The sequence below is a fragment of the Miscanthus floridulus genome, chromosome 11 (assembly GCF_019320115.1).
Source record: "Miscanthus floridulus cultivar M001 chromosome 11, ASM1932011v1, whole genome shotgun sequence".
Taxonomy (NCBI): Eukaryota; Viridiplantae; Streptophyta; class Magnoliopsida; order Poales; family Poaceae; genus Miscanthus; species Miscanthus floridulus.
In genome coordinates, this window is record NC_089590.1 from 88,071,331 (window position 1) to 88,097,496 (window position 26,166).

General features: G+C 45.5%; 1 protein-coding gene and 1 long non-coding RNA gene across 5 annotated transcripts; one reads left to right on the forward strand and one right to left on the reverse strand.

Annotated features, from left to right (window-relative positions):
- Positions 1–338: 338 nt before the first annotated feature.
- LOC136494811 (uncharacterized) lies at positions 339–10,886 on the reverse strand. 3 transcript variants are annotated; one of them, XR_010768702.1, is made up of 7 exons: positions 10,172–10,886; positions 6,450–6,512; positions 1,250–1,309; positions 1,091–1,158; positions 901–1,011; positions 562–807; positions 349–476 (listed from the first exon to the last, which is right to left on the reverse strand). XR_010768702.1 is itself a non-coding variant. In XM_066490986.1 (6 exons), exons 2-6 carry the CDS (start codon positions 10,298–10,300, stop codon positions 456–458), a joined length of 567 nt encoding a protein of 188 aa, XP_066347083.1. In that variant the 5' UTR covers positions 10,301–10,569; positions 10,669–10,886; the 3' UTR covers positions 349–455. The 3 variants fall into 3 exon arrangements, 2 of the variants coding, with proteins under 2 accessions (XP_066347084.1, XP_066347083.1); XM_066490986.1 differs by lacking the exons at positions 1,091–1,158; positions 6,450–6,512 and having other exon boundaries at positions 10,172–10,569; positions 10,669–10,886; XM_066490987.1 differs by lacking the exons at positions 1,091–1,158; positions 6,450–6,512 and having other exon boundaries at positions 339–476; positions 566–807.
- Positions 10,887–13,951: 3,065 nt separating this feature from the next.
- LOC136493778 (uncharacterized) lies at positions 13,952–16,751 on the forward strand. 2 transcript variants are annotated; one of them, XR_010768439.1, is made up of 4 exons: positions 13,952–14,098; positions 15,474–15,525; positions 15,976–16,350; positions 16,449–16,751. It is a non-coding gene; the product is annotated as an uncharacterized lncRNA (long non-coding RNA). The 2 variants fall into 2 exon arrangements; XR_010768438.1 differs by lacking the exon at positions 16,449–16,751 and having other exon boundaries at positions 13,953–14,098; positions 15,976–16,399.
- The last annotated feature ends 9,415 nt before the right edge of the window (positions 16,752–26,166 follow it).

Below are 26,166 nucleotides of genomic sequence, written 5' to 3' on the forward strand. Positions count from 1 at the left end.
GAACATTTGCCTAGTGTTATAGTGATTGTCTATTGTAACATTTTTTTTAGTTCTAGTAACACTTCTACATTATAGTAGAGCACAGTATGGAACAAAGGAACACATGGTTTGTAACACTTGTTTATATCTATTGTAACATATTTTGATTAGAAAAATATTTATTTCGCCTATATATGTGGTACACGGATTATTATAGAATCATACAACCATGACACATTGTAAAATCACATAAAACCACAAATTTCAATAATCATAACAAGATCCACATATAGTACGAGATGATTTCAAACATAGTGCTTGTTCAAATTAAATCATAGTATTTGTACATAACGATATGGCTCTAGAGAGCAAACACACATAGTCCATACTAGAAAGAAAAAATCAAGAACTAGCTAGGATTCATAAAGTCCATTGCTTCTTCTTCAATTATTCTTTGTACACATCGATGTAGGAATTCAATCATTAATCATTTGAACCTGCAAAGAAAATGTAAGTGGTAAGATTACAAATTAGGCCACATATGTACAATGATGTAAGTTAAGAAAGCTAGTTTGAACATACAAACATCGAAGGCCAAGCAATTGAGACTCCTTTGGCTTGAGCATCACCAATATTGTTGCACCCAGGCCTAGGCCTCACTAATGGCTCATCTTTTGCTATAGCATGATCGATACGCACTTTGTAGAATTGATTTCCTGTCTTAACTCCACCAACAATGGCTTCTGGATCAGTGCTCAAGAGAGTTGCATAGGCCACATTAACTTTATTAGGATATTTTGAAGTCATTAGTAGCACCATGGACCCAACCTATATTAATTTGACATAATCTCTTAGTGACCAACAACCCTTAGTTGTACATCAAGATCATGCAATTAGAACAAGTGTATTATGTTCATCTACCTTCATTACAGGAAGTTGTTTAGGTGCTTGACGCTTGTTGCATGTAACCTTGTCATGAGCCACCTCCTGGTGTGCAATGGTCATAGTCTCTCTAGGCCCTCCATGATGACCCTTACACATATAAAATGAAGTATGAAATATTAAGACAAAAATTCCTCTATAAATACAGCAAAGTGTGGTTCATAGATACCTTTTGTTTCTTTGTTGTTTTACTTGTGGTGGATAAAAGCAGACTGTCATCACACATGTTTCTTTATTCTAGTAAAGATAAAAAGACAGTAGCATGAGTTAATATAAAAAAATCCTTTGTGAATAAAATAGTATTAAATTCACAAGAAAGTGACTTTACCAATTCATCCCTGTGTTCAAGGAATCCATCATTCTGGTTGGGTGCAACACAGTGAACTCTCTAAAAATTTGAAACAATATTTGTTAGAATATAATAAGCCCATATTGGGCGTATGGCCCATTGGCCTGTGTACATTGTAACCCTAGCCTATTAGGCTATATAATGAAGGCCACCCCCCCCTGATTAGGGTGTGCGGTGTTATTCTACATGGTATCACGAGTTCTGGGGGCCTGATCCCGGGTCTTCCCTTTCCTTTTCCGCTGCCCCGTGTTCCTTCTCGAGGGGACGCGCAACCGCACCACAGGGCTGCCGCCGCCTCTGCCCCGCGTGCCCCTCCAGTCGCTGCCGGGCTGCCGCCGCCTCTGCCCCGCGCGCCCCTCCAGCCGCTGCCGCGCTAGCCCGCTCCAGCCGCTGCCGCCTCCGCGCGTGATTTACCGCGTCGCTCAGGCCGCGCCGCTCGCTGCTGCCTTCAGCCGCGCGACGCACCTGCAGGCCGCCGCCTCTGCCGCCCGACGCGAGTCGCGCCGCACAGGCCGCTGCCACCCGTGCCCCTGCTTCTAGCGAACAGGCCACGCGCGTCGCCTTCGTCATGACGTCCTCGACGCTCTCCTCTGCTACCTCCGGTGTTCTCGGCTCCGAAACCTCCGGTGCCATGGGGGACGGCATCACCCCTGCCTTCTACGCCGCCTATGCCGCCGTCAACGTCAAGCAGCATGTCCCGATCGCCCTTAGCCTCGAGCGCCCCAATTACTCCAAGTGGAAGGCGTTCTTCACCGCCCTCTACGCCAAGTACGGGCTGCTCGGCCACATCGATGGCACGGAGGCTGCCCGCCCGGCTGATCCCACGTGGTCTCAGCCCGACGCTTGCATCCGTGGCTGGATGTACGGCTCCTGCGATGACACCGTCCTCGACCTCACCATGGAGCCTGATCAAGATGCACGTGCCCTGTACGTCTCCATCGAGGCCTTGTTCCAAGCGAACAAGGAGCCTCGCGCTATCATCCTTGGGCAGGAGTTCCACAGCATGCTACAGGGTGATCTCTCGGTCGATGCCTACGCCCAGCAGATGAAGCATACTGCTGACGCCCTGCGGGAGGTTGGTCACACCATCTCTCCCGCGCAGCTTGTGCTCAACCTCCTGCGCGGCATCAATTCTCGCTTCGCCACCACCGCCGACATCATCGCCAACACGTCGCCGCTCCTGGACTTCAAGGCTGCCACCAACATGCTCTGCGTCAAGGAGCTTCGCCTCGGCTCCGAGGGCAAGGAGGCTTCGGCATCAGCACTCGTCGCCTCCACCACCTCCTCCTGCACTTCGCCATCCTGCCGGCCCACTCCCGCGTCATCCAACCGTGGGGGTGGTGGCAAGGGCAAGGGGGGCAAGGGCAAAGGAGGACGTGGTGGCAACGGCAACAACGGAGGCGGCGGGCGCAACCAGCAGCATGGCGCCAACCAGGGCGCTCCAGGCGGATGTCAGGCTCCTCAGCCGGCCGGTCCTTGGGTCTGCTATAACCCTTGGCCCGTCCAGCAGTGGCCTCCTCAGCAGCAGCAGTGGGGCGCGCCATCCGCGCCTCCTCCACCGCCGCCCCCCCCTCCACAGGCGCACACTGCCTTCGCGTCGGCCCAGTACTCCACCGCGTCGCCAGGGTACGGGTACGGCTCCTGGGACGCGACCAGCCTGATTGCCGCCCTCAATCAGATGGCGGTTCAGGGGTCTTCTCCTTGGGTCATGGACAGCGGAGCGACATCCCACATGTCCTCCAACGACGGTATACTCCTTTCCCGTCTCCCGTCACCACCGTCCTCCATTACGGTTGGTAACAGGCAATCTATTCCTGTCTTTAGTCGTGGCACATCTTCCTTACAAATAGCTGATCGTTCTTTTCATCTTGATAATGTTCTTGTCGCTCCGCACCTCACCCGTAACCTGTTATCTGTTCGACAGCTTACTCGCGACAATAATTGTTCAATTAAGTTTGACGCCTCTGGTTTTTCTGTTAAGGATCTCAAGACCAAGACAGTCCTCCTTCGGTGCAATAGCCATGGGGACCTCTACACCATTCCACATCGCATGCCACCTCGCTGTCACGTCGCTGTCGTCTCCCCGGCGCTGTGGCACTCCCGCCTTGGTCATCCTGCCCCTGCTGTCGTCGCTACTCTAAATAAGCTATCAGCTATCCAGTGTAATAAAGCAGCTCGCCGCATTTGTCATGCTTGCCAGCTCGGTAAACATGCTAGGCTACCTTTTGCTAGTTCGGTCTCTAGTACATCAGCACCTTTTGAACTTGTTCATTGTGATGTTTGGACCTCTCCAGTTGCGAGTATTTCTGGTTATAAATTTTATCTTGTGTTAGTTGATGATTATACACATTATTGCTGGGCATTCCCTCTTCGTCATAAATCTGAAGTTCATGAACACATTATTCAATTTGTTGCTTACGCTCACACACAGTTCAGTTTTTCTGCCCGCTGTTTTCAGGCAGATAATGGCACCGAGTTCCTCAACACTGCCACCGCCACCTTCTTGGCTGGCCGTGGCATTCTCCTTCGCACCTCGTGCCCCTACACATCCGCTCAGAATGGCAAGGCTGAGCGCATGCTCCGGACTCTGAACAATGGTGTTCGCACGCTTCTGATTCATGCCGCCATGCCTCCATCCTATTGGATCGAAGCTCTCTCCACCGCTGTGTTCCTCACGAACCGGCGGCCATCCTCGTCCAAAAATAACAGTATACCATATCATCTTCTCCACCACAAGATGCCAGACTATTCCATCCTCAGAGTTTTTGGCTGCCTATGCTACCCCAACCTTAGTGCCACGACTCGCCACAAACTGTCTCCTCGCTCCACGGCATGTGTCTTCCTCGGTTACCCACCATCACAGAAGGGTTACCGGTGTCTTGACCTCTCCACTCGCAAGATTATCATCTCGCGACACGTCATCTTTGATGAGACTCACTTTCCGTTTGCGGCCTCCAAGCCTCGACTGGATTCTCTTGATTTTTTGTTACAGGACTTACTTCCCGCGCCGGCCCTGTCTACCTCAGACGTTCGGCACTCGCGGACCTCGGTGGCGCCTGCCTCGTCTGGCTCAGACGACGCTGGCGATGCCGGCGATCCCGTCGGCCTCGACCCTGCCATCCTGTGGCATGGCGCTGCTCACCGGCTGCCCTCGGCAGGCCGCGGCTCTAGCACCTCCTCCGCCAGTAGGTGTTGTCGCCCCTGCCCCTGCCCCTGCCCGGCAGCGGTTCGGCATCCACTACGGTCGTCGTTCAGCTCCGCCGCCAGCGGCACCTTCGGTCCCACTACAGCAGGCAGCGGCGGCACCTTCGGCCCCACTGCAGCAGGCAGTGCTGCCCCAGGCTCCAGCACCGCAGGAGCCTCCTGCGCAGGCGACTCATTCCCAGACGGGTTCCCTGCCGCCGCCCATGCAGCGGTATGGCTTCACCGTAGCGGCCTCCGGTCCGGCTTCTCCGTTGCCAGGCAACTCCCGCGCCACGCTCGCCGATGCGAATTGGCGTGCGGCGATGGCTGAAGAATACAAGGCGCTCATGGACAATGGCACTTGGCGTCTCGTTCCTCGACCGCCTCGAGCCAACGTCATCACCGGCAAGTGGGTCTTCAAGCACAAGTATCATGCTGATGGCTCTCTGGCTCGTCATAAAGCCAGATGGGTCGTTCGTGGGTTCTCGCAGCAGTACGGCATCGACTACGACGAGACGTTCAGTCCGGTTGTCAAACCGGCCACCATCCGGGTCGTCCTCAGCATCGCCGCCTCTCGTTCCTGGCCGATCCATCAGCTGGACGTGAAGAACGCCTTTCTTCACGGCCATCTAAACGAGACCGTCTACTGCCAGCAGCCGCCCGGCTTCGTCGACCCGGCGGCTCCCGACCACATCTGTCTCCTGCAAAAGTCCTTGTATGGACTCAAGCAAGCGCCCAGGGCGTGGCACCAGCGGTTCTCCAGCTTCATTCAGCGGTCCAGCTTCACTGCTTCGACCTCCGACACGTCCCTCTTTGTTTACAAAGCGGGTGCCGACATCGCCTACTTGCTGCTCTACGTCGACGACATCATTCTGACAGCCTTGTCGACTACGTTTCTTCATCGCATCACCGAGCTCCTTCATTCCGAGTTCGCCATGACAGATCTCGGGGACCTTCATCACTTCCTCGGGATCTCTGTCATGCGTTCTGCTGCTGGCCTCTTCTTGTCTCAGCACCAGTACGCTGTGGACCTGCTCCAGCGCGCCGGCATGGCTGAGTGTCACTCTACGGCGACTCCTGTTGACACTCAGGCCAAGCTCTCAGCTATGGACGGTGCTCCGGTGGCGGATGTCACTCAGTACCGCAGCCTCACCGGTGCTCTACAGTACCTCACGCTGACTCATCCGGACCTTGCCTATGCCGTTCAGCAAGTTTGCCTCTTCATGCACGACCCGCGAGAGCCTCATCTTGCGATGCTCAAGCGTGTCCTGCGGTATGTTAAAGGCACCCTGTCTACCGGACTTCACATCGGCACTGGCAGCATCACAAGCTTGACTGCCTACTCCGATGCTGATTGGGCTGGCTGTCCCGACTCTCGGCGCTCCACTTCAGGGTACTGCGTCTTCCTCGGCGACAATTTAGTCTCTTGGTCCTCTAAACGACAGACTACGGTCTCTCATTCGAGTGCGGAGGCTGAGTATCGTTCTGTTGCACACGCTGTGGCTGAGACTTGTTGGCTTCGTCAGTTACTTCAGGAGCTCCACGCACCCATCTCTTCGGCGACGATCGTCTACTACGACAATGTTAGTGCTGTCTACATGACCGCCAATCCAGTTCATCATCGTCGCACGAAGCATATTGAGATAGATATTTACTTTGTCCGTGAGAAGGTTGCTTTGGGATAGGTTCGGGTGCTCCATGTTCCTTCATCTCATCAGTTCGCGGACATTATGACCAAAGGGTTACCTGTACAGTTGTTCACTGACTTTAGGTCCAGTCTTTGTGTTCGTGACACTTCCGCTTAGACTGAGGGAGGGTGTTAGAATATAATAAGCCCATATTGGACGTATGGCCCATTGGCCTGTGTACATTGTAACCCTAGCCTATTAGGCTATATAATGAAGGCCACCCCCCTGATTAGGGTGTGTGGTGTTATTCTACAATATTAAAGCCAAAAGACTAAATTAGGTCAAAACATGAAAAATAGAGCAAATACCTTTCTTTTAGAAAGCACCGCTTGATTCTGAGAATTGTTATGATCACTCCTAGCAAAATTTTCCTGGAAAAGAAATAAAGTTTGAGTAACACATTTCAATACGAAGTTATAAATTAAAATGTACATTGTTACCATTGTTGCTTATTGGTTCTCATGGTGCCTTTGATTGTTTTTTAGTTCTTCAATAACTTTGTCTTGCATTCTAGAATGCTCTTTGAGTTGCCTTATTTCCTCTAACATGTGAGTCTCTACATCAAATGATGAGCCATATAGTGAAACTATATTAATGTCCTTAAAATGGTGTGTTCTTCGACCATAAACTTGTTTAGGAACTGAAAACAATCCCATGCCGTGCACTTGTCCAGCTTTCTCTTCTCCCAACACCCGATCTTAAGACATGATGCTAAATATGGAATGTATTTGAACAAAGAGGACATGGAACCACTACCGGACTCCTTGAGTTTGCCGAGTGTCCCAAACACTCGGCAAAAGGCATAAAACACTCGGCGAATTGTTCGTCGAGTGTAACACTCGGCGAATTACACTCGGAAAAAAATGACTCGGCAAAGACATCTTTGCCGAGTGTTTTTTGTCGGGCACTCGGCAAAGGCTTTGCCGAGTGCCGGACACTCGGCAAAGTTGGAACCGAAAAAAAACCCGAAAAAAATGAGAATTTTTACCCAAAAAAATGTAAATTTTTTTTTAATTGATGGAGGCCCCCACCGGTCAGCGCCCATCCATCTTCGGCTTTTTTCGCGTAAATTTCACGGCTATGCGGCCGACGGGATTCGAACCCGAGACCTCCTGCTACGCACAAACCTCCTTTACCACTACACCACACTGTCACTTGTGTCTAGATTCCATTTTAGTTCCCAATATATTATACTAAACCGAGTGTAAATTATTTGTTTGAGGCCCTAAACGAATTCAAATAAAAAAGTTGTGAACTACAAAGTTTCATAACTTTTCGAGATCTACACTTTTAGTTTAGGAAGTTTTTCCATTCGAGGTCGTTTACAAAATTTGAATTTTAAAATTTGGAAATTCAAACGTAGTTTTGCATGACAAGATGTTTTCAAATAAAAAAGTTGCCAACTACAATGTTTCATAACTTTTCGAGATCTACAGAGTTTATTTTGGTTGTTTTTCCATCCGAGGTCGTTTATAAAATTTGAATTTTAAAATTTTGAAATTCAAACGCAGTTTTGCATGACAAGATATTTTCAAATCAAAAAGTTGCCAACTACAATGTTTCATAACTTTTGGAGATCTACAATTTTTATTTAGGAAGTTTTTCCATCCGAGGTCTTTTGAAAAATTTAAATTTTAAAATTTTTAAATTCAAACGTTGTTTTTCATGACAAAATGATTTCAAATCAAAATGTTGCCAACTACAAAATTTCATAACTTATCAAGATCTACAAAGTTTATTTTGGTCATTTGTTCATCCGACATAGTGGTAGTAACATTGTTCACAAATCTTATATATTTGTCTTCTACTTTCATGAAACTAATATGAGAGATATGAGTGATGTAGATTTTATGAACAACGTTATTGTCGCTTTGTCAAATGAAGAAATGACCAAAATAAACTTTGTAGATCTTGAGAAGTTATACAACTTTGTAGTTGAAAAGTTTTTCATTTGAATTCATTTAGGGCCTCAAAAATTGCTTCGAAAAACTAATTTGCCGAGGGCCAAAAAAATGCACACGGCAAAATGCCTCTTTGCCGAGTGTCAAAACATTGGCACTCGGCAAAATACGGCTTTGCCGAGTGCCAGAAAAAAGGCACTCGGCAAACTGAGAGTAAATTGCTTGTTTGAGGCCCTAAATGAATTCAAATAAAAAAGTGGTCAACTACAAAGTTTCATAACTTTTTGAGATCTACAATTTTCATTTAGTAAGTTTTTCCATCCGAGGTCGTTTGAAAAATTTGAATTTTAAATTTGAGAGATTCAAACGTAGTTTTGCATGACAAGATGTTTTCAAATCAAAATGTTGCCAACTACAAAATTTTATAACTTATCAAGATCTACAAAGTTTATTTTGGTCATTTGTTCATCCGACATAGTGGTAGTAACATTGTTCACAAATCTTATATATTTGTCTTCTACTTTCATGAAACTAATATAAGAGATATGAGTGATGTAGATTTTATGAACAACGTTATTGTCGCTTTGTCAAATGAAGAAATGACCAAAATAAACTTTGTAGATCTTGAGAAGTTATACAACTTTGTAGTTGAAAAGTTTTTCATTTGAATTCATTTAGGGCCTCAAAAATTGTTTCGAAAAACTGATTTGCCGAGGGCAAAAAAATGCACACGGCAAAATGTCTCTTTGCCGAGTGCCAGAAAAAAACACTCGGCAAAGACATATTTTGCCGTGTGTTTTTGTTTGCCGAGTGTATTTTTCTGGCACTCGGCAAACACGGTCTTTGCCGAGTGTCCGATAAAATACACTCGGCAAAGCCTCCGGCACTCGGCAAATCGCCGGTTTCCGGTAGTGAACTCAGTAAAAAGTTCCCATTGGAACAGTGCAGTACAATCTAGATAAACGTTTTTTTTAGTATATACAGCCATATGTTGTTCAGTAGAGGGACAGTAAAAAGGCACAAATTTAATTTGACCCCATATTGTTTACATATTCCTTTCATATGCAGTTACAAATAGCATTTTACAGTAAAGTTCACCGAAGTTGTCAATCCCCTATGACCTACAATTTAAACTCTACTACTCTAGACCCAAGGACGTCTCTTCTAATCACATCTCTTACCTGCACAACACTTCTAATCACACATGAATTTTCGGTCACAAGCATCTGTTAGCTTCTTGTATTTTCCATCACTAGCATCAGTTAGCTTCTTTGTATTTTACTATTTTCAAGTGCTATCTATCAGTATTTTCAGTCACTAGAATCTGTTAGCTTCTTGAATTTTTTGGTCACTAGCATATGTTAGCTTCTTGTATTTTCTGTCATTAGCATTTGTCAGAGTTTGTATTTCAGCAAGTGCCAACGATCTCTATTTGTATTTTCAGTCACTACAATCTGTTACTTGGCACTCTACTCTAATGAAATAGCAGCAAGGTTTTCATTTTCGGAAATTAAATTTATGGGGGGTCATAGATAAAGAGGATAAACAGGATATATTGGAAATATCGGACCAAATTCAAATAAAAGTTAATTTGAGTTTAAGTAAATTTAAATAAATTCAAACAAAATTTGTACGAAAAGATAGATATTTTCTTATCGACACCTACGGATAAAAAGGATATATCGGAAATATCAGGAGATTTCGGTCGAAAAAGGAAACCATGAATAGCAGAAGTGCAGTACTACTACTGCTAAAGTTTTTTTTTTAAAAAAAAAACTACATAAACAGTGGAACCACAGCTCAGAATGGAGTGCAGTAAGAACCAATGGTTTTGAACTGTCAAGTTTGAGTTTCTTCATTTAGACCAAAAACAGTAATACAATATGGTATGATCATATGACACTGAATCGACATTGCTAATGTCTAGGGATTTATGAGATGCAAAATCAGTACAAGAGTAGAGAAGGCGTATTTTTCCTTTGCTGCGAACCAATCAAATTTCACCGATTCAACAGAGGCACACGAAACACCGCCATGCACTTACTAGCATCACATAAGGGCCGCACCTTTTTCCACCAATCAAGAAAATAATAGAAGAGAAATTAAAAAAGCGGAGAGCGATCACTCACGCCATAGGACGATGACGCGTCCAACGATGGCTTCGAGCATCTGGAAGATGTGCTTTGCTGTCGACGAGGAATCGGAGGTACCCCGCCACCACATCTGCTCCTCCCTGGCCGGAGAAATTGCTGCTGCATCCGCGCCTCCCCGGCCTAAGCTTGCATCGCCGGCTCGCCGCATCCGCTCCGCCCAGGCCCGAGCCAGGCAGCAAGCGCCACTTGCCTCCACTGGCTAGCCGCCGCATCCGCACCGCAAACACGGAGCCGCCCACCCGTGCCTCCCCATCTCGATCGGAGACGGAGGGCGAGATGCTCTGGCCCAGTTCACACGCCCACCGCGGTCTACAGACCCCGGCCGCGGCACGCCGGATCCAGGCCACGTCGAGCCCCCTTGGTGGCAGAGACAACTGTATCGAAGTAGGCAACGTGCGGTGGGCGCCGGGCGGTGGACGATGGTGCATGCGGTGTACCTGAGGGCGCGGGACAAGGAGGAGGGGAGAGCTCACCGCCGATTTGTCCGCTCCCGGAGGCCGCGGGCCTCGATGACGTGCAGCACCAGCCCCCGGCGCTCCGCGTGTGGCCGGATCTGCGTGTGACTTGTACGGATCTGCACGTCCCTTCGCCGATTCTTCGGATGTCGGCTACCGCCGTGGATCGTTTAGACGAAGTTGGGGGCAGTGGCACGCTGTGTCGAGGGTGGGAGGATTGGAACGATAGAGGAATGAGTTGCTGGCATCTTCCTTCTAGATCTGTGGGAACAGGTGAAGGCCTAAGGAGGAGGCGGCGGAATGAGCTGAGGAGTTTGTGGTCTTGTGAGGAGCACGCGGCTATAGGTACTTTGAAAAATTTTGGCATTCTGCGCGGGAGCCGGTGTCAATTTGATTTTTATGATTTTATTTAATAAAATATTATTTGAATATATTGCTTGGTCCTCAAATTTAGTTTATAGTTCAATGTATTATTTATCACACTTAGATCAATTGTGAGGTCATTTTAATAATAAGTAGAAATGTATTTACTAAAAGTTACATCATTGTGAAAGAATTATTATATTTAATTTATTATAAACGAACATGTGAACCAATAGTTTAATTTGATTTTCACATATGTAAGAAAGATAGATTTATGTATTAATCACCTTTGAATCTAGTAGTGACGGGTGAGGAGAAGGGACACTTTTAGGCCCCTTTGGCGTAGCTCCTAACCCCAGCTTCACTCTTTGGCTAGCCGAACCGATTCTGTTTCTCGCAAGAAATGGAAGAATCGAACCCAAACGCTCCAGACTTGAAATGTTCCACCGGTTTCGTGATTTTTTTTGCCTACCGGAGAGAAATGGGACTAGGCTGGTTTCGCTGTTTCCGATTATACTCTCCCCCATATGCACTAGAGATTGTTTTTTCCTTATTCTTTTTTATTGCAACAATGTTTAAATGGCTTGCGTTTAGGTTGTTATTTGCCAATAAAAAATCAAGATTTTGTGAAGCATATTTCTATTTTATATGATTTTTTAAAGAAAACATTTACTTAGGAAACATAATCTAGCCTAACAGCCAAACTGTTTCATGATGTATTTCTCATTCACCACTTAAAACGTTTCTTCAAAGAATCTACGTTTGAAACGTTTCTACAAGAATCTTGAACCCTACCAAATAGCCCCTTAGCTTTCGTAGAGCCCAACCAAACACTTAGGGCCACTTTCGCACAGCTCCTAACCCTAGCTTCACTCTCCACTTCGGCAGAGCCCTACCAAACACTTAACATCACTAATATAAAAAGGATTGGTAGCAACGTCTCTCCTTTTCTTAGGGACGACTCTATATTGAGCCGTCCCTACAAATGGTGCCCCAACGAGCTGCCCCTATAAGTCTATTTGTAGGGGCTATTGGTGTTATCAGCCGCCTCTACAAATGGCTTAGATTTGTAAGGGCGGCTCTATATCCAGCCGACCCTACAAATCGGATTTGTAGGGGCGGCTCAAAGTCGCCTCTACGAATAGACGCTGAATAGTAAAAATTAAGCACTAAAATTTTTTTTTTTTTAAACGACCTCGGATGAAAAAATAACAAAAATAAAAGTTATAGATCTCGAAAAGTTATGAAACTTTGCTACTTACAACTTTTTCATTTGAAATGATTTACTATTTCAAAATGTTGTTTGAAATTCAATTTTAAAATTGCCAAAGAACACTGATTTCTCTTTTTAATCTCTGGTTAAAACCTGTAACTAGTCTTTCTTACTCATACTAACTTCAAATTTGATGATTTTTTTCGTAAAACTCTCTAAAATGATGCCCTATCAATTTATTGTGTTCTTACGGCTATTATTTTATCCATCTTTTCATGTGATTGTGTTTTATCTATTTGAATTTTGAATTTCAAAAAATGGCAACTTCAAATATCATTTTGAAATATTAAATGATTTCAGCTGAAAAGGTCACGAACATAAAAGTTGTAGAAGTTATCAAGATCTATAACTTTTATTTTGATTATTTCTTCATCCGATAAAGTGGTAGTAACATTGTTCACAAAATTTACATATCGTCTTATACTTCCCTAAATTATAAGAGGAATATGTAAAATTTGTGAACAATGTTACAACCACTATTTTGGATGATCAAATGACCAAAATAAAAGTTGTAGATCACGAAAAGTTATAGAACTTTGTAGTTGACAACTTTTTTATTTGAATTCATTTTGCTAAGAAAAACTACGTTTGAATTTCTCAAATTTGAATTTCAAAATTTTTAAACGACCTCGGATGGAGAAACTACCAAAATAAAAGTTGTAGATCTCGAAAAGTTATGAAACTTTGTAGTTCACAACTTTTTGATTTCAGATCATCTCGTCAAAGGAAAACTATGTTTGAATTTCTAAAAATTTAAAATTTAAAATTTTTAAACGACCTCGGATAGACAAACAGCAAAAACAAAAGTTGTAGATTTCGAAAAGTTATGAAACTTTATAGTTGACACCTTTTGGTTTGAAATCATCTTGTCAAGGAAAACTACATTTGAATTTCTTAAATATGAAATTCAAATATTGTAAACGACCTCAGATGGAGGAACCAGTAAAATGAAAGTTGTATATCTCAAAAAGTTATGAAACTTTATAGTTCACAACTTTTTTATTTGAATTCGTTTAGGGCCTCAAACAATTAATTTAAACTCAATTTAGCATAATATGTGGGGAAATTAATTATTTATCATTGGTTATATTAACTTAATTAGAAATGTCAAATTGTTTTCTTAGTTATATAGAAATTAATTAAATTTTCTTTTCTTTATACATTATTAATGTTACAAAATCAATATAATTAGTCACGTTTACCTTCTATCTAGAGACATAGATCGTATAGGATATCCATTCTATTTTTTTTTAATTTAGATCTGGAATCAGATAGGTAAAAATAATGGAAATCAGTTTTGGATATGTCAGTTTATTATGCTGAAAATTGAAATAATTCAATTTTTTTAAAATTATTTTAGAATATGTTTTGGACATCCTTAAATTTATGAGGGAATGTTTTCTCCCAGGCCAAGTTAATTTGATCCGTACATTATTCTTGTAAAAAATGCTATGTATTTTCACCTAAAACAAGAATCTTAGCTTCCCTCCTAAAATATGACCGAAACTAAATCTTCCCTCTAAGAACCTATCTAACTCAAATTACCTATCAAACAGTGTGACCAAATTACCATTTCTTTATTGGCGGGGACTGTTTCCCTCCACTTGGAATTGTTCGCACACAGATTTTCCACCGCCCATTACCGAAATAGAAGGGGATATAAGCGGAGTCGGATGACCACTTTTTTCTGTCGTTTTTATTCCTCCTCACGAGGCGAAGCGGGCAGTTTGGCGCTCGGCAAGGTGGACTGGTGGAGATCGAGCTGAAACTCTCGACTGACTCCGCCACTCCCTCGTGGATCGCTGCTTGAAGGTGCGTCGTCATCAACTCCTGATCTGATGATGCTATCTGATCCGAATAAATTCAAGTTCATGTTGCATGCATCTGAACCCTAGACCGAGCGATCCCTATGTTTTTTCCTACCTTAGGTTTTCTTGTGAGAGAGATTCACAAATTCCAAATTTGTGTAACAAATCTGTGATTTTGGATTGGGAATGGAGGCCCGAATCCTCCAGTTGTTCTTCGGGATTCCTAAATCGAAGCTATGAAATTTGTTCACTGTGTTTCCAATTTTTCCCCTTTTTTCGTTCTTGAGTTCGATCTCAATTTCCTGGAGTTTGGGCCAATCCCAGGCAATGATTTTTGGGGAATAGGTTCGTGCTAGGTTGAATTGCATCTGTGCAAAATTTGGGAGCGTTTTATGGAGGTTTAGCTTGGTTTTCATCAGATTTTTGGTGGCTCCTTTTTCTTCTGATCGTTCTTGCTTCTTGTCTGTTAGTGTGTTGTGACTGTATCTAGCAGGAGCAGCTGTCCAGCAGCCCAGCGGCAGCACTACCAGCGCTAAGTGCTCAGGCACCAAGCGAGCTCACTTGAGCGGTTCTTGCTGTGGGTGCTCGTGGCTGGCAGCTAGCCTCTCTCCCTCATGTTCTGCCCTGTGCTTGACATCGTGGTGCACCAGGTCTTGATTCAAGCCACTGGAATTGTCTCCGGTCACCACCAGCAGGCAGGGAGCACTCACCAGTGGCCGAGCGTTCAGCAGCAGGCCTCAGGCGTCGAGCATCTCGTCCATCCCGCTCAGCCAAGTGGTGTATGCCCCCCGGAGCCGCTCGCCTGCTATCGCTCGATTTGCCTCTGCTCGTTTCAGTTCTGCATCTGCGCGTTCTTCAGGCCGCGTACAGTCCGCCCCTGTTGGCCCAGACAGTCCGCACTCCCAGTTTCGGCCGAGTCCAGAACTGTTTCTCCTCAGTTGTTTTTCAAGATTTGCACGGCAGACAGTCCGGGGTTGGACTCCAGACTGTCCGGGGTTCGGACTGCAGACAGTCCGGCTCTGATCCGCAGACAGTCCGCCCCCGTCTAAAGTTGGCTGTTTTCACTCGTTTCTTCGCATGCTCTTTTTCGTTGGTTGTTGCCGTACTTCTTGATCATCACCGGAGGTATCCAGCCACCAGTTGGCTTGTGAACAAATTGATCTTGCATGCGTTTGCTTTTAGGGTTTGATTTTGAGACAACGGCCAAATATTTCAAAAGAAATTTGAGGCTCCTATTGACCCCCTGGTCGCCGTTTCCGGTCCTTCATCACCATCATTAGTTATTTTTTGGTCCTGACTCTTTCTCAAGTTCTCTATTTTTCAGTCCATGTGCTCAACTGAATGAACAATGAATGGACTATGTTTTTTCTCCTTCCCAGTCTTTGACAAGGCACAACCTCCCTCCTCAGGATGCACCACTCCAGCCTACAGGTTCTACTCGAATTATTAGTACCCAGTGAAGTTTTATTGGTACTCGAATTATCACTAGCAATGACTGACAAGACACTGAATAAGTAGGTGGCAGTGCAGAATCAAAGCATGTTTATCAAACTGATTATATTCAGCTTTCAATATATTCTATCAATCATGTCCACATATTTGTTAGCTTCCTCAACCGAGGATTGAAAAAAAAAAGAAATTTCTTATCAGGCATGCTTTGAATATAATCTATCAAATCATTTCCACACATTTGACCATCCTTTTAACAAAAATAGTACATATGGTATTGTATAATCCTTACTACTTAATACTTAACAGTTTTATTGCCTTTATTTTTTTATGTGCTATCAACTTGTGTTGGAGCTGCTAGATGATGAAATGTCTGAGCCGCAAGTAATGTCTGAAGGCATAGGTGCTTACATTGCCTCCCATCATATGCAGCATGGAGAAGGGCTGCACCGGAGAACGCGAACCCCTGATAACCTGCCTACCTCACTTTGAACAGATTTCCACGCAAGAAGTGCTTACATTGCCTCCCATGATGCTCCTGGCATTGCTTGACCGGTTTGGAACAGAGTAGGTAATTATCTTCTTTGGGGCGTTGTGGCTACAGGAATCAGCTCTGAATTGGATGTGCTCATGTAGGATTATGCATAGAAGTAGTGCTACTGCTAGAGAGAGAAATTCCTGCACTATGTATTCCTCTTGTGACATGGAGTGTTCCCTTTTGAATGGCGTGTGTGCAGGAAGGAGCTAGAACGTGGTGTGCTTTTTTAAGCAAAGATAGCTCCTCTGAGTTTTCCTCTTCTTAACCATGTACTACTTCACTATGAACTTCCTAACCAGTTGCTGACAGAGTCCTGCATCACTTTTGTTATTTGACTATGATATGGTTCTCATTTTGGACATGACAGGATGGCTTACTGGCTGCTGCAGTTCATGGCTTTGAGAGTCTGAATCAAAATGCTAGTAAAGTAGTATTAGTTCAGCTTAGTAAGACCATGTTGATGTTATGTATGTTGCAAGTACTTTAGTCTATGTGGTATGTCTGTTAACTTATTAATGGAATTTTTGCTATTGTGTGGGTGCACGTGCATTATATATATTACTTATGATTTTTTAGTTGTGCCTAACTAGTCACTGCATTGTATGTATACTCTACTGAACGTGACACCTTCATGTTTTGGAACCACTTGAAAGCTAAGCACCACTAGAACAATGAGGTGAGCCAACCTGAGGAAATGCAAATAAATTAATGATGATATGACTGGTCTATTTATGTTCTGTGACTGTGACTGCCCAAAAATGTGTCTGTGCCATGTGCTGCTTCTTTTAAGTACTTTGAGTTGGAATTTGGGCTTTTTTGGAGCGATCAAATGATTACTTTAAGTGATACATATGCATGTTGTTTTACTTGATATCTGAAGAGATATTTGTTATCAACATTATCCGCACTTGATTGGTTCCATAGCAATCGAGACAATCCGTAGCCATATAGCAATTGAGACAATCTGTAGCCGAATATGTATGTACCGAAGGAAAATATAAAAACATATGTGCAATGGTGTTCTACCCATTGCAACCAAATTGGTAGAATTGCAACGGTGCCTCTTGGTGATCCAGCGAAGAAGGGATGCTCACGTATGTGCTAATGTTGCTGGGCCTTAGGCTGTCTCCAACAGGAGATCCAAACCTAAAATGGGTCTCCAACAGAATATCTATAGCCTCCAACAGAGTACCTATATGAAAGATCCATTTTAGGTATCAAGAGAGGTATGACCCAAATCTGAGTATCATCTCTCCTGGAGACCCATTTGCAGAAAGGGTTCTCTTTTGGGTTTCGTTGTTGGAGAAGACTAAAAATGGGTATTGGACCATTTACCTGTAGCGCTACCCAAACATGAAATGTGTCTTATATTTTAGGTAACGGTTGTTGGAGACAGTCTTAGACACCGAACAAAGGTGTCTTGTGGCGATCGAGCAAAGAAGGGATGCTCGCGTATGTGTTAACGTTGTTGGGCCCTAGATAAAGAAAGGCCCACCAAATACATTAGTCTATAGCAACACAAAAAAAACTATGGCAATAGTAACATAATATTGCATAACTTAGGATTATAGTTGCAATAAGTATCTAACAATTGCAACCTATATAGTGGTAGGTTAGTGGGTTTGCACAACAACATAAAAAATATCAATATTATGCACATTTATTTACACATTTTTGTTTTTTAGTTTTTCTCTTCTCTGTTGTACTTGTTCTTCTTGTGATCTGGCATCTAGAGTGTCTTGAGTTGGCCTAATAAATTGACAACAGACTCTGGTATTGGACTAACCTTTTTAATCACTTACTCATTGCTACTTAGTTCTCATGTGATGACCACAACGTGATTGCCTAACAGTCCTGATGACACCTAGGTGCGATGTTCGTGTCACCTATGAATAGGAAGGTCCACATGTATATGTTTCTTTTTAACACTTAGACTGTAACATTATTTTATGTTACTACAGGACATATATTTGTAACATATTTTATATGTTCAATTTATGTGTTATAACATAGTACGCTTTTGTAACATTTTGCCTGTAACATTAATTTTGTGTTACTGTAATTATTGTTAGTAACACATTTTTATAAAAAAAAATGTTTTGTGTTACAACTGAAGTATGTAACACACTATTTTATGTTACTATAAAATTTCGCTAGAACACATTGATGAATATGTTACAAGAAAGTTATACAATATCCTTGTTTTGTAGTAGTGAGGAGTGCTCCCAAACCCTAGCCGCCGTCGTGGTCTGGGGAACGGCGGTGGATGGGGCGGGGGCGGCGGTTGGGGTCAGGGAGACGGTGGAGGAGGCGGTGGAGGGGTCAGGGAGGGGGAGGCGACAACGGTGCAGGTGAGGCAGTGCGGCGGCACCGGCGGCGAAATTGGGCAGCGTGACGGCACTGTAGTATACCTCAGCGCCCACGGGGCCGGCACGGTTATATACCTCAGCGCCACTGTAGGGGCGGCTGAGGTTATAAGCCGCCCCTACAGCACACAGAACCACTGTAGGGGCGGCTGATGTTATAAGTCGCCCCTACAGTTGATTTTTTTTTTCAAAATTCTAATAAAAATGAATTATTCACATGTAAATAATAAATAATACAGTGCAAAATTTTATAATTATTTTTTATAGATATATTTACATATACAATAACTAAAACAACTACAACAGTTTAAAATTGCAAAATTTAACCTTTAAAAATGGGAAAAAATAAATTTTAAAAAATTAAAATCAAAACTACTAAAATAATTTTGAGACAACGAATGATCTCAAATGAAAATTTGATAAACACCAAAGTTGTAGAGGTCATGAAGATCTACAACTTTTATTTTGGTCATCTTATCATTTGACAAAATTTAAACCTTTCAAATTTAAAATTTTAAAAAATACAAAGTTCGAACCAAAATTTGAGACCCAAAATAATTTCAAAATAAAAAGTGATGAATACCAAAGTTGTTCAACTCATTAATATCTACAACTTTTATTTTAGTCATCTTGTCATTTGACAAAATTTGAACCTTTCCAATTTGAAATTTTAAAAAATAACAAGTTCGAACCAAAATTTGAGACCCAAATTGATTTCAACATAAAAATGATGAATACCAAAGTTGTTCAACTCATAAATATCTACAACTTTTATTTTGGTCATTTTTTATTTGACAAATTCTTAGCACACATTGTTTACTAATCTTACACATGTCTCATATAGTTTATAAAACCTTATGAGAGATGTGTCACATTTGTGAACAATGTCATTACTACTTTATCATATGAAGAAATGACCAATACAGAAGTTGTAGATCTTGATAAGTTATTCAACTTTGGTATTTATCACTTTTTTAGCTGAAATCATTTGGGGTACCAAAATATTGTCTGAAGTTGTATTTTTTTAATTTAAAATTTAAATTGCTCAAACTTTTTATATGTATATATTGACAAAACCAACAAAATAAATTGATAGAGAATGATTTTAGAAAATTTTAGAAAAAAAAATCATCAGATTTGGAATTAGTATGAAAAAGAAAAACTAGTTATAAAGTTGAACCACAGATTAAAAAAAGAAATCACATTGTTCACTATGATCATGTAAGGATCATATAGAACAGTGTGATTTCTCTTTTTAATCTGTGGGTAAACTTTGTAACTAATTGTTCTCCCTCGTACTAACTCCAAATGTGATGGTTTTTTTTTTAAAAAAATTTCTAAAATCATGCTTTAGCATTTAAGTTTGATCAAACTTGGATGTGACAATGTTTTACACATTTTAAAATTTGAAATTTGAAATTTGACAAGTTCAAACCAAATTTTCAAACCCTAAATGATTTCAGATGTAAAAGTGATGAATACAAAAGTTGTTCAACTCATCAAGATCTACAACTTTTATTTTGGTTATCTTGTCATTTGACTAAATTTGAACCTTTCCAATTTTGAAATTTAAAAAAAGACAAGTTGAAACCATAATTTGGACCCCAAATCATTTCAACTAAAAAAGTAATGAATACGAAAGTTGAATAAATCATGGAGATCTACAACTTTTATTTTGGTAATTTCATAATTTGATAAATTCTTAGTACACATTGTTCACACAAACATACGTGAATGTAGTCTCAAACACACACACATAAATGTAGTTTCAAACACACATACATAAATGTAGTCTCACATACATAAATATAGTTTCACACACACATACATGAATGTAGTCTCACACACACATACATAAATGTAGTCTCACACACACATACATGAATGTAGTCTTACGAACACTGACACACTTACATAAACTAGCTAGCCCACCATGACAACTTTCCCCTTGACATCTTTTCGTTCCCATGGCAATACATCTTTGGGCAGGTTCTTTTCCACAGCCTCGATCTTCTTACAAAAGTCTATGAATAGCGGCATCTTATCACACTTATTGTAATCTTCAACATCGTCCACGCCATCAACTCCGATGATATGTTGTTTCCCGGAGGCCACCACGTGCTTTGTCTTCTTCTTTAGGGGGAGGTTACTTTGAGGGTCGGGCATATAGAAGACTTGCGCGACACGTTCAGCGAGCACCCAAGGGTCATCCTGGTAGCCTACATTCTGGAGGTCGATGACTCTCTGTCCGATCTCATTGAATTGATGTTGCTTGATCCAGCGGCATTGAAACAGGGCCACCTTTATATCCCTTCCATAGTCAAGTTCCCATATATCTTCAATTATGCCAAAGTACATGACCTTTTGCCCCACTCCGTCGAGAGCCTCTATTCGGACACCGCTGTTCTGATTCATAGATTTCCTATCCTTTGTGTCGGTATAGTATGTGTACCCATTGATGTCATAAGCATTCCAAGACGTCACCTGTTTCGATGGCTCGGCCGCCAACCGACTGATGGTAATAGAATCTATAGTTTCTCTAGGCTGTATGTTCTGGTTCTTCAACCATGATGTCAGGCGTTGCTTATGCTGTTTCATGACCCAATCATCTAAACGGCCATTCCTCTCGGCCATAATGATAGCCATGTGTTCATCAATGTACGATTGCATCACTGCCATACTCTACAAGACACTGTAATGCGCCCGACTCACCTCTCTGTAATCATTGTTGAGGAACACTTTCCTACCACTTGTGCCCTTCCCAGCTAGCCTTCCCTTGTGACGAGAATCAGAATTACCAATCCCTCTTTGTACTTTTAGCCACTCATGGTAGCACTCGACGACTTCTTCGGAATTGTAACCCTCTATCATGGAGCCCTCTGGGTGTGTTCGGTTATGCACGTATTGGCTTAGAACCGACATAAACCGCTCATAGGACCACATTTCATGCAAGAAGCTAGGGCCTAGCGCCTCGATCTGATGAACCAGGTGAATCATGAGATGTACCATTATATCAAAAAAAGCGGGAGATAAACACATCTCTAGCTGGTTCTAGGTCTCCACCATGAATTCATGTAGGTCACTCAGCTCTTGCCTGCGAATCGTCTTCTGTGAGATCTTCGAAAAGAAGTAGCACATGCGGGTGATGGCCATCTTTAGGAACTCTGGCTTTATAGCTGTCGGTGTTTCATACAAGCACCGGCAAGTAAATTTGTAGTAATGCGCGTTTGGCTCGGATGGTGCGCTAAAGGACATAGGATTTATACTGGTTCGGGCGGAACGTCCCTACGTCCAGTTTGTTGCTGCTTGTGTTATTAGCACCGTGAACGGTCTGTAGTAAGGGATACAAACTGCCGAGAGAGGGACTGGTCCCAAGTCTCTAATGGAAGGATTGAAAAGGTGGTCAAGAGCTTCGTAGCTGTTTGAATGTGTGTATGAGTGCGCTCTATTGTTCGGTCCTCTTTCTTCCGTCCTCCTTGATGGAGGAAGCGCCTCCCCTTTTATAGATGAAGGGGCCAGCTTTACAAGGGTGAGGGCTCCAGGATGCGTACTCTACTTAGTCTTGTGGCTCACGTCTACCTGATCAGGTCCTCCATTCTGATGAGTGCGAAGGAAGATAAGTGCTTACAATGTTGTCGATGTCTCTGTAGGATGTCAGGTTAGTCACAGAACGCTGCCCTGTGCAGGGTATGGGCTGTAGTACAGTGGTTTTGACTTATGAGCCTCCCCCAGCCTTGCTCCGTACGCCTTCTGGTTCCCATGATTCCTTGTTGGGAGAATTCGGGGTCGGGGTCCGGCGTAGCGCCGTGGCCAAGGCCTTTTGACTGGGAGGACCTGAGGGGTCGGGAAGCGGGCGCCGCTCCCTCGGGTCCACAGCGTGGTGACGGAATATCCGTCGTCCGTGGAGATAGCAAATCCTTTCCTGGAGCGTAGCGGTTGTCATATATCTTCATTGGGTTCCATGTCCCAGAGCTGAAGGTGGTGCCTACAACTCTACAGGGTGAGGTGCACGCTCCTGTAATACCTTTTGGGCTCTACAGCGCCCAGAAGGGTCTAAAGCATCAGTCCTGTCGTTCCCTGGCAGTCTTTTTCCTACCAGGGCACAGGGTATGGTCGTTGGAGTCATGGTTGACCCGAACGTCTTGTCTCGTCCTGTACCCATCATTATGAGGGATAGATATTGATCAGGGCGAGGCTCGTTCTGGGCCATCGGGTGAGACGGAGACCAATCCTTATCTCTTGGGTGAGACTAAACCTATCCCTCCGGGATCGGGCGAGGCGGAATCCATCCCTTAGCCTTTGGGCGAGACCAAGCCCGCCCTATAGGCGTCGGGCGAGATGGAGTTTAGCCTTGAGCCTTTGGGTGAGGCAGGGTTATCCCACAAAGGCGTCGGGTGAGGCTGACCCTGCCCCTCCGGGATCGGGCGAGACGGAACTCATCCCTTAGCCCTCGGGCGAGACCGAGCCCGCCCTCAAGGCATCGGGCGAGACGGAGTTTATCCCTCGGCCCTCGGGCGAGACCGAGCCCGTCCCAAAGGTGTCGGGCGAGGCGAAACCGAACTCCTGTCACTCGAACAAGGGATGACATGACGCCTTTATGCGTCCAGAAGTTTTTCACGTTTGGTGTTTATCGGTTCCACCTCCTGGGGTACCCTGGTATTAGGTCCCCGACAGTAGCCCCTGAGACTCTAGGTGATTCGTATAGAACCGCCTGGAGGATGTTTTTGATTTCGTCGAAGGTAATTTGCCAGAGGTGCGCACGAGCGCACCCGATGGGTGTAGCCCCCGAGCCTCCGGGTGACTCGAGTAGAGTCACCCGAGGGGTTGTATTGGCCCCTTCGCGGGTAAGGCTGAAGGACTTAGTTTTTTATCAACTGGATGTTTTTCCAAGTGGGTCGTGGCGTCCTGTTCGCTGGGAACTGATTCGGGGCTGTCCTAACTGGTGCTTCTGCCCTTGATGACGGATCGTTCGTGGATTCCTTCTTGGTTGGGCCGGTGGCGAGTTTCTGGGCCCTAGGTGGGCCAGAGAGAAAAAGAACAGGCCTTTGTGGCTTGCGTTTCCCGGGTGGGTAGAGAGTCTGGATTCGCTTGGGGAAGCCGAACCGTCCGCCGAGATTTTTGGGGTGAGAGGATAGGGACTACGGGCGCGTGTCCCGCGACGTGACGCGGTGGCGCGCGTGGCAGGCCCGGAGATCGAGGCGGACGGTTGCCCTTCTCGCATCCGTCGCCCCCTATAAAACCACGGGGTTCGCCCCCAGGGTCCCGTATTTCGCTCCCCTTCCTTTGCGTTCTGAAACATCCGCCGCCAATCTTCCCAGCCTCTCACGCCTGCATCGCCACCGTCGACCGGCTTGCGTTCGTCTTCCAGCCGCTGTTAAGCTCGCGTCTGCCCTTCCCCCTACTGCTTCAATGGAGTTGTGGGGCAGATCAAGCATCACCTCCCGGCGTCTGGAGGGCCTCGTCCGCCGTGACCTTCTCCGTCCACTGTCCACCGTCCAGGAGTGGTTGCTTCCTGGCGACGAGGGTGAGCCGGTGCCGCCTGAAGGGTATGTCGTCTCTTTTGCCATCTTCCACGAGCGGGGATTCGGGGTACCCACGCATAGATTCCTTCGGGGGTTATTAGATTACTATGAGGTAGAGCTGCAGCATCTAACTTCTAATGGGATTCAGCATATGGCAGCGTTTGTTGCCCTGTGCGAGGGCTTCCTAGGGATCGATCCCCATTTTGATCTGTGGTGGTATTTCTTTAGTATTAGTCTGTCGAGAAGGAAGATTGGGGGGAAAGAAATGAACGCGCCGATGGGATATGCCAGTATTCATCTGCGCCATACCCGGTCGAAGGGTTACCCATACATGCGTCTGGCGACATCCAACAAGGGATGGCACTCGCAATGGTTTTATGTTAAGGATGATGCGAGTGCCACCCTACCGAAGTATACCGGGCGTCTTATTGTGGATGCTCCGGAGTCGTGGGGCTAGGGCGTCCAGTCCAGAGACAAGAAGCACATCACCGACCTTCTTTCCGCCCTCCAAGCCCTGAAGGGCCGAGGTGTAAAGGGGACAGGGATCATCGGTGCCTACCATGCTAGGAGGGTGGCACCCCTGATGGCGCGTGCGCTTCCCCTGCATCGGATGATGCCTGGGATATCGTACGAGGGGACAGTGCTTGTTGATGAGGCGCTCTCTTACTCGGAAGTGGCGCAACGCATCAAGGAGGCGATGGAGCTGACGAAGGATTCTGCCGGCAGTGTCCTTGATATCGTGTATCCGGTGCCCGGGCATCCTCCAATGCGGCCGGAGCCTAGGTTCTTCGAATTCGTAAGCCCTCTTCTCCCGCACTCTTTTCTTTCTCCTGAATCTCCCTTTTTTAACACTTGCTTTTGTAATGTTGGGGCTAGCCGAGGGGGCTAGTCTTTAAGGATAGTCCGGCCCCGCTGCCGAAGGACAAGGTTGTGGCGGCGGCGAATCGACTCGTAGCCGAGCGGGACAAGAAAGCAAAGGAGGAGATGAAGAAGGCGAAACGACTAAAGCAGGAGGCACGGGATCGGGGAGAGGACGTGAGCAGTGAGGATGACGACGACGATGATGATGATGATGATGACGATGAGGTAGCCGTCGACGTGGATTGGGGCATCCTGGAGGATGAGGAAACACTGACAAGTGGCCACCCACCCGTGCAGGGGCCCTTCGCTTTTCACGTAGAGGGAAGTGAATCAATGAGGTCAGTGGAGGCCGGTGAGTCCGCCACTTCACATGGCGTGCCGGCCGAGGATCAGTGGATGGGGGAGGCCGGGCTTGCTGCCGCCGACCCTGAGGCGATCGTGGAGGGGGGTGGCACCAGAGCTGCGCCTGGCTTTGGTGCCGCGCCTTGTGAGGTGATGGAGGGGAGCAGCTCCGGTGCTGCGCCCCGTGGGACGATGGAGGGGGACGGCTCCGGTGCCGCGCCCGACGAGACGATGGAAGGGAGTGACTCCGGCGCTGCGCCTGACGAGATGAACCCCCCTGCCCCGGAGCAGGGGGCAGGCATGAAACGGTCCTGTCCGAACGAGTCAGGGCAGGGATCCGGGGATCCGTCCCCAAAACGCTTCCGCCGGCCGAGGACGTCAACGTAAACTCTTGACTCCTCTGTTTTCATCCTTTTTCCATTTTTATTTTGACTTATCGGTTATTACCTTTGTGTAGGTTCTTGCGGACGGGTCACCCCCCAGGGCTGATGCCCAAGAAGAGTCTCACCCTTCAAGTGGGACAGACGGCGTCGCCTGGAGTCACCCTTGTTTCGGGCAGGAGTGGTGCCGATGTCGGGGCCGCGTTGATCGAACCGACGGTGTCCATGGTGGCTCCCACACCCGCAGAGGTGGAACAGCCGGCCGAGGACCGTATACCACCGGTGAAGGTGATCGTGACTGCGCCAAGCCAGAATCAGCCGGGCGCGGTCGTGGTAGCACCCGAGGGCGTGGTGCAATCCGTGCCGCCAGGCGCCCAGACGGAGGAGGGTCCAGCCGGAGGGTCCTCGAGTGCGGTAGTGGTGCCGCACAGGGTTAGGAGGGAGCCACCACCAGCCCCTTTGTCAGGAGGAAGCCGCTCCCCTGCGCGGGGGGAGCCGCCGCTCCAATGGATGGCCGCTCAGGACCCGTCGTCGGCTCTTTTCTCGCTCGATGATCATTCCAAGAGCATGGAGCGGGAGGGTCTTGACATCGGGATCTCGACCATGCTGAACGC